This window comes from Thalassophryne amazonica, chromosome 16, assembly GCF_902500255.1.
Source record: "Thalassophryne amazonica chromosome 16, fThaAma1.1, whole genome shotgun sequence".
Lineage (NCBI taxonomy): Eukaryota > Metazoa > Chordata > Actinopteri > Batrachoidiformes > Batrachoididae > Thalassophryne > Thalassophryne amazonica.
Window position 1 is genome coordinate 18,486,044 of NC_047118.1, and position 16,588 is coordinate 18,502,631.

Consider the following 16,588-nt stretch of genomic DNA (forward strand, 5'->3'; position numbering starts at 1 on the left):
ATGAGAAAAAAAAATTAACATTCCACTCACCCCAGTGTAAAGATTTCCAAATTAGTCCACAATGAAAACAAGTCCCCGTGCACGCGTCACACGCGCATCTCAATTGCGATCGCCAGCCATGGAACAGTCCACTCGCCCGCACTCAGATCCACAGCCAGAGATCATTTACAAGTTCCACTCAGCCAGAGAATAATGACCCTACCAGGTCCAGTCGCTCTCGGGTTCTAAACGCGGGCGAATGCACATCATGTCCGATCACAGCTCTGCCTTTAGTAAACTTCTGTCAGGATCGTGGCACATTAGATAGTCCATTAGCTTCTGAAAATAGAGGGTTTTCAGTCACGTGACCGATTTGCTGCGGGACAGTTACCGTCTCCATCGTGGATTACTAAAAAAAAAATAGAGAATGAAACCTTATGATTGATGTGTAGCAGTTGGTTCATTGGATCCGTTTGTTATACCAGATAGTGAATTTAATGACGATATAACAAAGTGACCAGCAGTTTCACAGCATAAGCTTTATATGTCTAGAACCAAGCAGACCGCCCGTAAATCCACCGGTGGAAAAGCTCAGAGGAAGCAGCTGGCTACCAAAGCCGCCCGGAAGAACGCTCCAGTTACCGGCGGTATGAAGAAGCCTCACCGTTACAGGCCCAGCACTGTGGCATTGAGAGAGATCTGCCACTACCAGAAATTCACCGAGCTGCTGATCCGCAAGCTGCCGACCACGTCAGCCTTGCTGGCCTCCCGCAGAACATCACAGCAGAGCTCTGAAAGTGGAGGTCAGTCTTAAAGTCCTGAGCGATTTCTCTCACCAGATGCTGGAAGGGCAGCTTGCGGGTCAGCAACTCGGTGGATTTCTGATAGTGGCGGATCTCTCTCAGCGCCACAGTCCTGGGCCTGTAACGGTGAGACTTCTTCACACTGCAGGTAGCCGGAGCACTCTTCAGGGCGGCTTTGGTAGCCAGCTGCTTCCTCTGAGCTTTTCCTCTGGTGGATTTACAGGTGGTCTGCTGGGTTCTGGCCATATTCAAGCTTCCTTCAGATCTGCTCTGCCTATTCTGCTGAGCCAGGTCTCTCTGCATCGCTTAGAAAGCTCATAATACTCCACTCCTTGATGCACAATAACTGCTGGTAGCCTGTAAAATGTGCGACCTGCCTCATTTTTATCACCTCTGTTTGAACAACCAAACACAGCACTAAAGTTGACCATTGTTGAAGCTTCTGCAGTTGTTCGCCAAATGCACATAGTGTATCACAGCGGCCACCGCGTCGTAATCCAAAATGGCCGAGGGGCGCAAAAATCACGTGACCGATATGAACATACATGAAAATTCTCTATAGCATCTTCTGAGTTTTTCCAATATGAAACATACAACTGCAAGTCCAGGCATGTCCGCAGCAGTAAACCAGCAGCTGTGACACAAACAGCAGCATCACAACACTTTTAAGTTCCAAAATCTGACAGACTGAAAAAGTTAAGAGTTTTGGGGTGAAGTGTGTTGTCTCCTCTGTGTTGTCTCCTCTGTAAATCCAAGCCAATGATTTTAAAGAAAAGCTCCGAAGCTTCATTATTGGATAGAACTGCATTCGTTTTGCTCTTTGTCTCTGTCTGGGATGTTTCTGTTTTGCTCTTAACTACTTCACACAGAGAAATGCCGAGAATTGCTGAGTGAGATGGTTCCCGGAAATGCACCTGTTTCCTTGGTTGGGAGAGGAATAAAAAACATCAGAAACCACTAATTATGAGCGCATGTGTGCAGAGAGATTTACTTTCATGAGTACTTTGATGTTGTGTTACTAACTGGGACGTTAAAACACATGCGACATGTCCTTCAAGGTGATCAAACTTTGCACAGCAAAAGAACTGCAAATAATTATTTTATACCCTCCACATTCAAAACATTGTGTGTGTGTGTGTGTGTGTGTGTGTGTGTGTGTGTGTGTGTGTGTGTGTGTGTGTGTGTGTAAAGGAATTACGAGGTCTGTTAGAAAAGTATTGGACCTTTGGCTGGGAAAAAAAAACTGGCTTACCTGGAGCGTTGGAAACCTAATCACCCTCGAAGTAGTCTCCTTGGGACTCCACACACTTCTCCCAGCGGTGTCGCCACTGTTGGAAGCATTCCAAGAAAGCCTCTTTTGGAATGGAGTGCAGCTCCGCCGTCGTTGCAGCCATAATGTCCTCTCTTGTCTCAAATCGCGTTCCTTTTAATGGTCTTTTAAGTTTTAGGAACAGCCAGAAGTCGCAAGGGGCCATGTCAGGAGAGTAAGGTGCCTGTTGAACCACCGGAGTCTGGTTTTTCGTCAAATAAGTCTGAATTAAGTTAATAATTGATCAACATATTGATTTATTCTGCCTTACAGAAACCTGGTTACAGCAGGATGATTATGTTAGTTTAAATGAGTCAACACCCCCGAGTCACACTAACTGCCAGAACGCTTGTAGCACGGGCCGTGGCGGAGGATTAGCAGCAATCTTCCATTCCAGCTTATTAATTAATCAAAAACCCAGACAGAGCTTTAATTCATTTGAAAGCTTGACTCTTAGTCTTGTCCATCCAAACTGGAAGTCCCAAAAACCAATTTTATTTGTTATCTATCGTCCTCCTGGTCATTACTGTGAGTTTCTCTGTGAATTTTCAGAACTTTTGTCTGACTTAGTGCTTAGCTCAGATAAGATAATTATAGTGGGCGATTTTAACATCCACACAGATGCTGAGAATGACAGCCTCAACACTGCATTTAATCTATTATTAGACTCAATTGGCTTTGCTCAAAATGTAAATGAGTCCACCCACCACTTTAATCATATCTTAGATCTTGTTCTGACTTATGGTATGGAAATTGAAGACTTAACAGTATTCCCTGAAAACTCCCTTCTGTCTGATCATTTCTTAATAACATTTACATTTACTCTGATGGACTACCCAGCAGTGGGGAATAAGTTTCATTACACTAGAAGTCTTTCAGAAAGTGCTGTAACTAGGTTTAAGGATATGTTTCCTTCTTTATGTTCCCTAATGCCATATACCAACACAGTGCAGAGTAGCTACCTAAACTCTGTAAGTGAGATAGAGTATCTCGTCAGTAGTTTTACATCCTCATTGAAGACAACTTTGGATGCTGTAGCTCCTCTGAAAAAGAGAGCTTTAAATCAGAAGTGCCTGACTCCGTGGTATAACTCACAAACTCGCAGCTTAAAGCAGATAAGGAGAGGAAATGGCGTCTCACTAATTTAGAAGATCTTCACTTAGCCTGGAAAAAGAGTCTGTTGCTCTATAAAAAAGCCCTCCGTAAAGCTAGGACATCTTGCTACTCATCACTAATTGAAGAAAATAAGAACAACCCCAGGTTTCTTTTCAGCACTGTAGCCAGGCTGACAAAGAGTCAGAGCTCTGTTGAGCCGAGTATTCCTTTAACTTTAACTAGTAATGACTTCATGACTTTCTTTGCTAATAAAATTTTAACTATTAGAGAAAAAATTACTCATAACCATCCCAAAGATGTATCGTTATCTTTGGCTGCTTTCAGTGATGCCGGTATTTGGTTAGACTCTTTCTCTCAGATTGTTCTGTCTGAGTTATTTTCATTAGTTACTTCATCCAAACCATCAACATGTCTATTAGACCCCATTCCTACCAGGCTGCTCAAGGAAGCCCTACCATTATTTAATGCTTCGATCTTAAATATGATCAATCTATCTTTATTAGTTGGCTATGTACCACAGGCTTTTAAGGTGGCAGTAATTAAACCATTACTTAAAAAGCCATCACTTGACCCAGCTATCTTAGCTAATTATAGGCCAATCTCCAACCTTCCTTTTCTCTCAAAAATTCTTGAAAGGGTAGTTGTTAAACAGCTAACTGATCATCTGCAGAGGAATGGTCTATTTGAAGAGTTTCAGTCAGGTTTTAGAATTCATCATAGTACAGAAACAGCATTAGTGAAGGTTACAAATGATCTTCTTATGGCCTCAGACAGTGGACTCATCTCTGTGCTTGTTCTGTTAGACCTCAGTGCTGGTTTTGATACTGTTGACCATAAAATTTTATTACAGAGATTAGAGCATGCCATAGGTATTAAAGGCACTGCGCTGCGGTGGTTTGAATCATATGTATCTAATAGATTACAATTTGTTCATGTAAATGGGGAATCTTCTTCACAGACTAAGGTTAATTATGGAGTTCCACAAGGTTCTGTGCTAGGACCAATTTTATTCACTTTATACATGCTTCCCTTAGGCAGTATTATTAGACGGCATTGCTTAAATTTTCATTGTTACGCAGATGATACCCAGCTTTATCTATCCATGAAGCCAGAGGACACACACCAATTAGCTAAACTGCAGGATTGTCTTACAGACATAAGGACATGGATGACCTCTAATTTCCTGCTTTTAAACTCAGATAAAACTGAAGTTATTGTACTTGGCCCCACAAATCTTAGAAACATGGTGTCTAACCAGATCCTTACTCTGGATGGCATTACCCTGACCTCTAGTAATACTGTGAGAAATCTTGGAGTTATTTTTGATCAGGATATGTCATTCAATGCACATATTAAACAAATATGTAGGACTGCTTTTTTTGCATTTACGCAATATCTCTAAAATCAGAAAGGTCTTGTCTCAGAGTGATGCTGAAAAACTAATTCATGCATTTATTTCCTCTAGGCTGGACTATTGTAATTCATTATTATCAGGTTGTCCTAAAAGTTCCCTGAAAAGCCTTCAGTTAATTCAAAATGCTGCAGCTAGAGTACTGACGGGGACTAGAAGGAGAGAGCATATCTCACCCATATTGGCCTCTCTTCATTGGCTTCCTGTTAATTCTAGAATAGAATTTAAAATTCTTCTTCTTACTTATAAGGTTTTGAATAGTCAGGTCCCTTCTTATCTTAGGGACCTCATAGTACCATATCACCCCAATAGAGTGCTTCGCTCTCAGACTGCAGGCTTACTTGTAGTTCCTAGGGTTTGTAAGAGTAGAATGGGAGGCAGAGCCTTCAGCTTTCAGGCTCCTCTCCTGTGGAACCAGCTCCCAATTCGGATCAGGGAGACAGACACCCTCTCTACTTTTAAGATTACGCTTAAAACTTTCCTTTTTGCTAAAGCTTATAGTTAGGGCTGGATCAGGTGACCCTGAACCATCCCTTAGTTATGCTGCTATAGACTTAGACTGCTGGGGGGTTCCCATAATGCATTGAGTGTTTCTTTCTCTTTTTGCTCTGTATGCACCACTCTGCATTTAATCATTAGTGATCGATCTCTGCTCCCCTCCACAGCATGTCTTTTTCCCGGTTCTCTCCCTCAGCCCCAACCAGTCCCAGCAGAAGTCTGCCCCTCCCTGAGCCTGGTTCTGCTGGAGGTTTCTTCCTGTTAAAAGGGAGTTTTTCCTTCCCACTGTTGCCAAGTGCTTGCTCACAGGGGGTCGTTTTGACCGTTGGGGTTTTTCCGTAATTATTGTATGGCTTTGCCTTGCAATATAAAGCGCCTTGGGGCAACTGTTTGTTGTGATTTGGCGCTATATAAATAAAATTGATTTGATTTGAATTAAGTGAGAGGAATGAGCTGGAGCATTGTCATGATGGATGCGCCAATTTCCTGTGGCCCACAACTCCCGTCTCTTGCACCGCACACATCACGTAGACGACAGAGGACATCCCTGTAATACTCCTTTGTTATTGTTTGACCCTGTGGTGCGTACTCGTGGTGTACCACACCACGGGAGTCAAAAAAAAGTCAGCATTACCTTTACGTTGCTGCGCACTTGCCGCGCCTTCTTCCGTCGTGGCGACGTGGAATGCTTCCACTGTGACAACTGGAATTTGGTTTCCAGGTCGTACCTGTACACCCAGGACTCATCACTGGTGATTATGGTGTCCATAAAGCTGGGATCAGTTTGTATGGAGTCCAGCATGTCCTGTGAGACTTCAACACGACGTTGCTTTTGCTCCGGCGTCAGCAACTTTGACACAAATTTCGTCGCCACTCGTTTCATGCCCAAATCTTCTGTCACGATGGAATGTGCTGAAAAATGACTAATGTCCAACCTCTTGCGCAATTTCTCGGACAGTCACACGACGGTCCCGCATAACCACAGCGTGCACTTTGGAAATGATCTCGTCATTTCGGCATGTTGAAGGCCGACCGGAGCGCGGCTCGCTCTCCACCGTTACGCGGCCGTCTTTAAACCGGTTGTACCACTCCTTAATCCGTGTGGTGCTCATAGCTTCATCTCCAAAAGCCGTCTGTATTTTCTGAATCGTTTGCACCTGGCTGTGGCCAAGTTTCTGGCAGAATTTGATGCAGTAGCGCTGCTCCAAGCGTTAGGCCATTTTCCTCACAAAAAAAAAATCCGACGAGGGGGGTGGAGCACTCCTCCCACAAGGCGTGCTCACAGGCGAATGAGCAACCGACAGGCGTGAAAAAACTCATGCATGCGCACGAAGGTTCAAGCTTGGCTGATGCAATCACACGTGATTCAAATCCATATGGTTATTGCAAAAAATAAAAAGGTACGATACTTTTCTGACAGACCTCGTACAGTGTGTATCCTTCTGTGCTTATTTGTTTGCTCAGAGAGAGGTGCATCATGTGAACCGCCTCTCTTCCAATGGCCGCATGTGCTGCCAAAAGTGATTGTTTACTTCCTATGTGCAAATTAATTAAACCATGGAAAGTAATTATATGTCATATGCAGGCAATAAGATTTTTTTGATTTGTAGTCTCTGACTTCCAACGCTGCATGGAAATTACATGCACTTTAGATATTGGGTCCTTTTACACTTGTTCTTATTTCTGCTGCTCTTATTTGGGGTTTCAACAACTAAAACGTGCATCTCCTTACCCAAAGTCTTGATGGAAGGCTGGTGGACTTTGGCTACATGTGGCTTCATCTTTATGTTGTCTGTCTGCTTGTAATAACATCTCTATTACACCATGTTATGCATGTTACGATGTAAAATGGAAAATAAAGCACTGGCGCCATTGCAAAAGTTTTGAGCATGCTTGAAATGTACCATTGCGGTTTCATCTCACTGACACACATGCTCGTAGTGCAATCGCTCCGCACGCCTTACAGTATGCCTTGCATTTCTGTACATTTGTAGTGAAACATGTTGTCATGTAGTGAGTAGCCGGCTTAAATCTGCACTGATTTTTACAAATCTTCTGATTCCCGATAACTCCTCTGGAAATTTACAGAGATGGACAATGTTAACTTTGAATTAAATATCTTTTTAGTCTGATCAAGTAAAAAGTAAACAAAGATATTTAATGAGGCCATCGAAGTCTACAACTCTCTGGTAACAAGAGAAGTGGGCAACTGGGAGAACTCGGCTCAGGTTACAAACTTACCCTGGGCCAGCGTTGAGGTTGAGACCCAGTTCATAGTTGGGGCCGAGTTCACACCAGGCTGACTTCTCCTATACCCCCCCCACACACACACCTATGCATGCACTCAAGGGAACAAGCGACAACACAAAGTAAAAGAACCACAAAGAATTAAACATAAGACTGTGTGAAGTTGGAGTATTTTGAAAATATATACAAGTGAGCCCCGTTAACTCACGTAAGTTGTGATTCGGCTTTACTCATGGTCAAGTTGCGGACCCTGAAAATTTAGACAACCTACAAGTCCATTTTGATTTGACCATTTTTGGAAGTTTTTGGATGCGACTCTTAAGATCCTTACTGCCAGTTCAGATTGTGCCGGAATTTATACACGTGACCCCCACACCTAATCTGAACTGGCAGTAAGGATCTAAAGAGTCAGATCCAAAAACTTTGAATCTTCAGGAATTGTCCACACTGACGAAGCCCTCATCACTGACCTGCAGCAGCCAGAGGAGGAAAAAAAAAAGATTCCAAACCCACTCCAGATGAAGAAATCATCACCATCCAGGAATTGGAATCACGCTTCAAGTTTTTTTGGTCAACGTAATTAATGCACGGTTTCAGATAACTCGCAGCTCGATTTTGTGGGCCCCAACTCGCACGACTTAATGGGGCTCACCTGTAATTGTGTCAGTGAAATAGTGTTATGGAGCAAGACGTGTCATTGTAACTGCTCACGTGTCTTTAGTGCCTTTCTGGATAAAACATCATGTATATATACCCTTTTTTTTTAATACAGAACATGTTTTTTCTCTTTCTCTCTTTCTTCCAAGACTTAGAATATGTGAGGCACATTTCAGAGTTAGAAATGGTTGTATCATTTTTCATAGGCTTGGAAAAATAAATTCTCAAAATGAGCGCTTGCGTTTTTGAATTATTACCATAAATAACAAATGCTGGACACTCGAGAACTAGTTTGTGGGCTTTAGAACTCTCACATGCTCCAGAGGGTGAGTGGATGATTTAAATGTTTGCAAGACAAACATTTAAACTCTGCTTTTATATTCAATAATAACTTCATTCTTTTAATGTGTTTTTGTATGCGTGGTTTATGAAGTCACCATCAATTACTCTCAAGTCATGAACCGGCAGTAAGGATCTAAAGAGTTGCATCCAAAAACTTTGAATTGTCCGGAATCGTCTGCACTAACGAAGCCCTCGTCGCTGATCTGCAGCAGCCAGAGGAGAAGAAAGATTCTGAATCCACCCCAGATGAAGAAATCATCACCATCCAGGAAGGAATCACGCTTCGAGTTTTTTTTTTTTTGGTCAACTTAATTAACACGCGATTTCAGATAACTCGCAGCTCAGTTTTGTGGACCCCAACTCACGCGAGTTAATGGGGCTCACCTGTAATTGTGTCGGTGAACAAACGAAAATTCAGTAGTATTGGTTTTTAATGTGTGAAGAAAGGTATTCTGAAAAGGTCCAGTACCATTTATGGACAGAACCCTTTAGTCAAACATTTAATTTTGGAACAAATACTGATCTCTGTCCTCCTGTTTTAGGCGTGGACAGTTCTTTTTTTTTTTATTCATCACCTTGCACAGACGTGTTTTCTGCCGTCTGAAGTGTTCTTTCACCTGCAGGTGCCAGCGAAGGGACCATCTCCATGCAGGAGGGGGAGGTGCTTGCCGTGGTGGAGGAGGATAAAGGGGATGGATGGACCCGTGTACGTAGAAACAACGGAGATGAAGGTTATATTCCCACGTCTTACGTCACCATCATCCTAAACCCATGATGGACAGATGAGCAAAGAGACATGAAGGAGTGATCACGGGAGGGGACGGCACTATGGGCAGGAGCCTCGTCTAAAAGCAAGAGCATGAGGTGCTTGGGGTTTTATTTACGAGGAGCTCACATCTGGGAATTTGAACGGTGCTCAGTTTGTTCCTCATGGCTTACAATGGTAAACCGGGGTTAGTGTAATCCTAGTTAAGTTAAGCCACGTCAACCACAAATTTAGTAGATTTCAGGATTTGTCACGATATTATTTAATTTTTTTTTTTTTTTTTTTTTTTTTTTGGTTGTGGTTAATGCGTCTTACGTGGATCTTGGGCACCATCGTGGTGTGTTGCCGTCCCTCGTTCCGCAGCCTAATAAGGTTAGCTTGTGAGTGTGAGAGGATAATGAGCAGGAGGAAGAGGAGTGCTGCTGACAACTTTACACTGAGCATTGACACCAGTTATTCCTAGGAGGAAGCAACCTCATCTGTTTAGGTTTTTTTTTTCTTTTTTTTTTAAGCAACCTCTTTCCGTCTTGCGTCAATCTGTTTCACATTTGAACGAGGACTTTCTGACCGGTTGCAATTGGTCTCAAAGCGTACCACCTTGTAGCTGTACAAGCACCCGCGTGAAACGTGTGGCAGCGTCACTTTATTCTTGTTTGTTGATTTTGAGAAAGAAGAATGAACGAGTCTTTGGGAGGAACAGTGTGTTTCTGTTTCTATATATAATTTTTTTTTTTTTTTTTTTGTGAGGCCGTAAACAGTTCACAGATGACATTAAATCCCACGTTTATACACTTCAGTTAATCACATCCTTATCAACACTATAGACACATTTCAGCCTGTAGAAATATCGATATATCTGTTACTTTCTAGGTGTTTAAAATCCAAGATCTGTTCTGATATAATTTATTGAGAGGGTCCGTGTTGGTATTTTGCATCTGCTTTTTTTTTTTAAGGTGGATGTTCTCACGTGGGTCTTTTTCTTGCTTGCACACATTTTGGACGGTCCATGATGCAGCCATTACCTGCTACTTTAAGACTAACGTATTTATGTCATTAAATAATATAAATTTTAGATATCAAACCACCACTATTGTCTTATTAGCATTTTAACCATTCAAATAAAGGTCTTCTCTATTATTTTTCTTTTATTTGGTTTGGATTTGCTCCACACCTTTGAAGCTGATCCTCGCCCTGTTTTATGTTGTTTTGGAGAAAGACGTGTCATTTTAACTGCTCACCTGTCTTTAGTGCCTTTCTGGTTTAAAACATGATGTGTATATACCATTTTTTCATACAGAACATCTTTTTTTCTCTGTCTCTCTTCCGAGACTTGGAACATGTGAGGTACATTTCAGAGTTAGAAATGGTTGTATCATTTTTTTTTTTTTTTTTGGCTTGGAAAAATAAATACTCAAAATGAGCACTTACGTTTTTGAATTATTACCATAAATAACAAATGCTGGACACTCAAGAACTAGTTTGTGGGATTTAGAACTCTCATGCTCCAGAGGGTGAGTGGAAGATTTAAGTGTTTGCAAGACAAACATTTCAACTGTGCTTATATATTCAATAATAACTTCATTTTTTTAAATGTTTTTGTATGCGTGGTTTATAAACCAGCTCCTGATTTTACATCTAAACAAATCAATTGAAGGGTTTGAGTCACGACCTGTGCAGCCGAGGTGGTGTTAGTGTGTGTTCAAGGCAGAGGTTGGACGAAGTCACTCTCAAGTCGTGAATCAGCGAGTCCCAAATCATTATGACCACCAATTGTTTGCAAGCTGACTTGAGACTTGACTTGGGACTCGCAGATTGATGACTTGACAGTGACTTCGTCCCACCTCTGGTTCGACGTCACACTTTAGTTTCAAAGGAACAATGAGCTGCTGGGAATCGAACACTAAAATAAAACCCGACTTAGACGTAATGACTAGTTTGGATGTGGTGTTGGTAAATTAAAATTGAAACATTTGTCAGTCGATTTCAGATGAGCATTACACCCCCGCCCCTCCCTGACTGCTGAAAATCCATGTAATTAGATTGGCATTTTTAAATAAGCACTAACAACTGGAGTTTGTCCAAAAGTGTTAGTATTTTCAATGAATTTAATTAGAAAGTGAAGTGAGGTTCTAATCTGTCAGGGGCCTGAGAATTCCATTCCACTTGGCATCAACACACCACCTATAAGCAGCTCCTTGACACTAGGTGGCAGTGTTGCATCAGTTCAAAAGCCAAAACTACAGTACAGACCATAAAATGTATACCAGATTAATTTCAAATAGCTTCAAAACTATATTGTTTATATTGAATTAAAGGACACCAAAGTGACAAGTGCCCTGATGTAATAAAAAAATAATGAAACTGAACTCGGCCAAACGTGAGCTTTCATGTTCCAGATTATAACACATCACAGTTTTTTTTGGGGGGGGTAATAAGATGGTGACACATGTACCATATGTACCTGCTGGGAAGGAATCCAGCAGTGGAGTGAAGTGGCACCGACTGGCTGCTCAAATAACTGATCATCATTTGTATTCAGAGTCTTTAGTCTAAAGGTCAGCTTTTCTAAAGAGCGCTGGACTCAGCGCTGGACTCAGCAAACGTGCCGTGCCTGCATACAGCTGCCAAATCAGACTGCACCCTGGTTCCTCAAACCATAAATCAGGCTGTAAAATTCCTTATCAGTGGATTCAAAACCTTTTGAGCAGACTCGCATCTCAATTAGACGTGTCACATTCTTCTCCCTCTTTCCTCGACTTTGATAGCCGATGGGCGACACCTGTTGTGAGGCCAGATGAGGCCCCACGCTTGAAGATCTGAAGGCATCAACAGTTTTCCACCCTCGGAGACCTGGTGAGGATTTATCTTTATAAAACAAGACTCGGTGGGGTAATTACAGCTGTGGGCGTCCGTTTATCTACCTGTTAATAACATCTCTGAACTCCCATTTAATGACAAGGATTAGACTCCAGAATACTCCGGCGGTTTGAAAAGTTTGTTGGAAAAGGTCTTCTGAGGAGACGCTCGATGTCTGCATCAATTTCCCTCCAGCAAGACGATAGAATCTCTCTTACATGATCCAATTAGTGTTTTCCTCCACCTTTTACACTATCACACACCCCCATCTATTAAATTCTAATTTTAAGTGTGATAATCGGTCACAGATTAATTTAGGCTTTAGGGTGTTTAATGCATTTGGGATGTCATTCAATGTAAAATTAGATTTTTTTTTTTTTTATTATCTGATGCAGTTATGTTGTCAAACTAACAAAAAATATTTTATTACCACCTGTTTTTGAAGACTACCAGAGAGGACATTGGAATCCTCTAGTTTTTATTTTTGCTCATCGAGACACAAAGACGTCTAACATAAAAAGTTTAAGAATATTTGCATGGAACCCAATTCAGATATTAGCTTGTGTTCCTTGTACAGAAATACAGATGTTTGAGGAACACTACCTGAAAAGCAGTGTTTCCAATGGTCACATTATGAATTATGCCCAGTAACTATAAATTTGGACTATTTTAAATTTTAGGATATTTTGGAATTTTATGTAATCTAGTGTTATTTATAGCAGGCTGCATTTACCCATTGTTATGGTCAAGTGATATTTTCAGAGAAGTGTGTTTCAATCAAAATGAGAGATGGCTCAAATACAGCAAACATGAAGAAATATGTCCTAAATTACCCACACAAACATGTTTTGCATGTTAATATCTGCTATCTTTGGACCAGTTTTTCTCTTGGTCACAAAAAAAAAACATTCAATATTAATTTAAGAATTTCTTTTTAAAAAAAATATATCTCTTCATTTGTACTATTCAGGTTGTTTGGAATTTTATGCCAAAGCTTTTGGCTATTTTGATATAAAATTTAAAATTCTAATGTGACTAATTTCAAATGTTACAAAATTGAAATGCACTGGCATACACAAGGGGACAGATGCTGTTAAAAACACAAAACTGAATTTTCACCAAATAATAATAATAATACTTTATGACCTGAATTAGAATCTGAGATATAACTTCCTCTCTATCACCTGAGCCATTAAAGGTAAATAATTTGGTCATGAATCACATTTTTATCATTTAGCTAAATATGTGTTGAACATCATTATTACTCAGCACGTCTTAAAAGCAAATTGAACTTGTATCCAGAAAAAGGTCGTTTATGACTAAAACCTGTGCAAGTCTCTGTGAACCTATAATTTTGTTTTAAGAAATCAAGCATTCGGTTATCATCTTGTTTAAAAAGTTCTGAAAAATGAAGAAATAGGCTTTCATGTTGGTACTAAATATTTATTGAATTCAGTTACAGCTACGACATCTGTGTTAGCCTGCTAAGTTAGCCAATGAAGGTTCCCAGGTTGTGCAATATTGGTTTTGATACCTGATGCTGATTTTTGTGATATTTTGCTGATCCATGTCAGCTCACCTGCATCCCCATGAGGCAAAGGATGACTTATGGTGACAACCATCTCTTTACGTCCATAAGTTATACAACGTTTTGCAGCTACTTGCTAAAGGTTATGTTTTAATGACATTGTAAAGGTTGTAAGGAGTGGTGAGTGAAGCATTATTGCTTTAATTTGAATACATCATCTGGTGTTATAGCAAAAGGATCCGATCCAAAGGAGACCACAGACTTGTCATAGTGACTCTGACATATACTTTGACTTCTGTTTCAAGATCTTAGATCTTGTTCTGACTTATGGTATGGAAATTGAAGACTTAACAGTATTCCCTGAAAACTCCCTTCTGTCTGATCATTTCTTAATAACATTTACATTTACTCTGATGGACTACCCAGCAGTGGGGAATAAGTTTCAATACACTAGAAGTCTTTCAGAAAGCACTGTAACTAGGTTTAAGGATATGATTCCTTCTTTATGTTCTCTAATGCCATATACCAACACAGTGCAAAGTAGCTACCTAAACTCTGTGAGTGAGATAGAGTATCTCGTCAGTAGTTTTACATCCTCATTGAAGACAACTTTGGATGCTGTAGCTCCTCTGAAAAAGAGAGCTTTAAATCAGAAGTGCCTGACTCTGTGGTATAACTCATAAACTCGCAGCTTAAAGCAGATAACCCGTAAGTTGGAGAGGAAATGGCGTCTCACTAATTTAGAAGATCTTCACTTAGCCTGGAAAAAGTCTGTTGCTCTATAAAAAAAAGCCCTCCGTAAAGCTAGGACCTCTTACTACTCATCACTAATTGAAGAAAATAAGAACAACCCCAGGTTTCTTTTCAGCACTGTAGCCAGGCTGACAAAGAGTCAGAGCTCTATTGAGCCGAGTATTCCTTTAACTAGTAATGACTTCATGACTTTCTTTGCTAATAAAATTTTAACTGTTAGAGAAAAAATTACTCATAACCATCCCAAAGATGTATCGTTATCTTTGGCTGCTTTTAGTGATGCCAGTATTTGGTTAGACTCTTTCTCTCCGATTGTTCTGAGTTATTTTCATTAGTTACTTCATCCAAACCATCAACATGTCTGTTAGACCCCATTCCTACCAGGCTGCTCAAGGAAGCCCTACCATTATTTAATGCTTTGATCTTAAATATGATCAATCTATCTTTATTAGTTGGCTATGTACCACAGGCTTTTAAGGTGGCAGTAATTAAACCATTACTTACAAAGCCATCACTTGACCCAGCTATCTTAGCTAATTATAGGCCATGTTGTGTGGGCCGCTGAAGAGGAGGTGCTGCTGGCCCACCACCACCAGAGGGCGCCCTGTCTGGAGTGCGGGCTCCAGGCACCAGAGGGCGCTGCCGCCTCACAGGAGCAGCCGGGGTGACAGCTGTCACTTATCACCTACAACAGCTGTCACCAATCATCTGATCAACAGTGGTATATCAGCAGGACGACATCTCCACCTCTTTGCCGAGATATCGCTCTACCTAGAAGGTACCGTACTCAGCTGACTGTGTTTTTTGATAGTAACCCTTTACTACTTTTGTGCGTTAACTAGCAGATATTCTTCCAACGAGAGGTGGAGGTGGTTTTCCCGCCTTACGGATTACTGGGTGCAAACGCACCCACATTTAACTGTTTTTGTTCCTTGCCAGCAGTACCAGATCCGACACGCGGAGGCAGTGGCCACCTGGGAGTTCGGGACTTGGCGGCTCCAGTATTCCCGGGGTTCGGTGGCGGAGGAAATCGTGTGGTTCCGGTTCTACTTTGGACAGACGTCTCTTATCTTCGAGCCTGCCCACGTGACACATTCTTGTGAATTGACTTCTCTGTCTATTGTTGTGATCCGTTGTGTTTGTTGTGCATATTCACAACAGTAAAGTGTTGTTATTTGACTTCCTCCATTGTCCGTTCATTTGCGCCCCCTGTTGTGGGTCCGTGTTCCTACACTTTCACAACAGGATATCTCGGCCAACGTCATGGACCCCGAGGGGCGTCAACCGGCTGTTGAACGGCCAATGGAAGAGCAGGGCGCACAGGCGTCTGCAGGAGGAATGATCGGTGAGTTGCAGCGAATCCTCACCGCCTTTACGGCTCGGTTGGATCTAATGACCGAGCAGAACGTCCTCCTTAACCGCAGGGTGGAGGCTCTCGCCGCGCAGGTGGAAGCGCGCCCTCAGGGCGCTGCTGCGGTTCCCCCTCCTGTCGATCCTGTGCGCAACAGTGACGTTCCACAGGTCGTTCAATGACCCCTCCCACCTTCCCCTGAAGCATACATAAGCCCTCCAGAGCCGTACGGGGGTTGTGTGGAGACATGCGCGGACTTTCTTATGCAGTGTTCGCTCGTCTTCGCACAACGTCCCGTCATGTACGCGACTGATGCTAGTAAGATAGCTTATGTAATTAATCTGCTTCGCGGCGAGGCACACGCTTGGGCTACAGCGCTCTGGGAGCAAAATTCACGGCTCCTTCTGACATATGATGGGTTTGTGAGGGAGTTCAGAACAGTGTTCGATCACCCAAATAGAGGAGAGACCGCTTCAGCCGTGCTGCTGTCAATGAGACAGGGGCGCCGGAGCGCAGCTGCTTATGCAGTCGACTTCCGCATCGCGGCTGCGAGGTCCGGCTGGAATAGCACTGCCCTCCGTGCCGCCTTCGTAAACGGACTGTCGTTGGTCCTGAAGGAGCACCTGGTGGCCAAGGACGAACCGCGGGATTTAGACGGGCTTATTGATCTCGTTATATGATTAGACAATCGGTTAGAAGAACGCCGTCGGGAACGAGACGAAGGGCGTGGCCGAGCACGCGCCGTCCCTCTCCCTTCCGGTTCCGACCGAGTTCCGCCCTCCCCACGCTCCACGGCCTCTACGCTCCGTTTGGTTACAGCTCCCCCTGCTGATGAAGCTATGGACACGAGCAGGGCCACATTTAGGCCACCAGATAGACAGAGGAGGCTGGTCCGCGGAGCGTGCTTTGTTTGTGGCTCAATAGAGCATCAAGTGAGGGACTGCCCCGAGCGGTTAAACACCAACGCCCGCC

General features: G+C 42.4%; 1 protein-coding gene across 2 annotated transcripts in view; it reads left to right on the forward strand.

Annotated features, from left to right (window-relative positions):
* Positions 1–9,177, forward strand: part of trip10a (thyroid hormone receptor interactor 10a) — a 73,357-nt gene extending 64,180 nt beyond the window's left edge. For both annotated transcript variants that reach the window (XM_034189999.1, XM_034190000.1), the window contains one exon: positions 8,986–9,177. In XM_034189999.1, the coding sequence (XP_034045890.1) occupies positions 8,986–9,137 (152 nt within the window). In that variant the 3' untranslated portion in view covers positions 9,138–9,177. The remainder of the gene's footprint in view (positions 1–8,985) is intronic.
* The last annotated feature ends 7,411 nt before the right edge of the window (positions 9,178–16,588 follow it).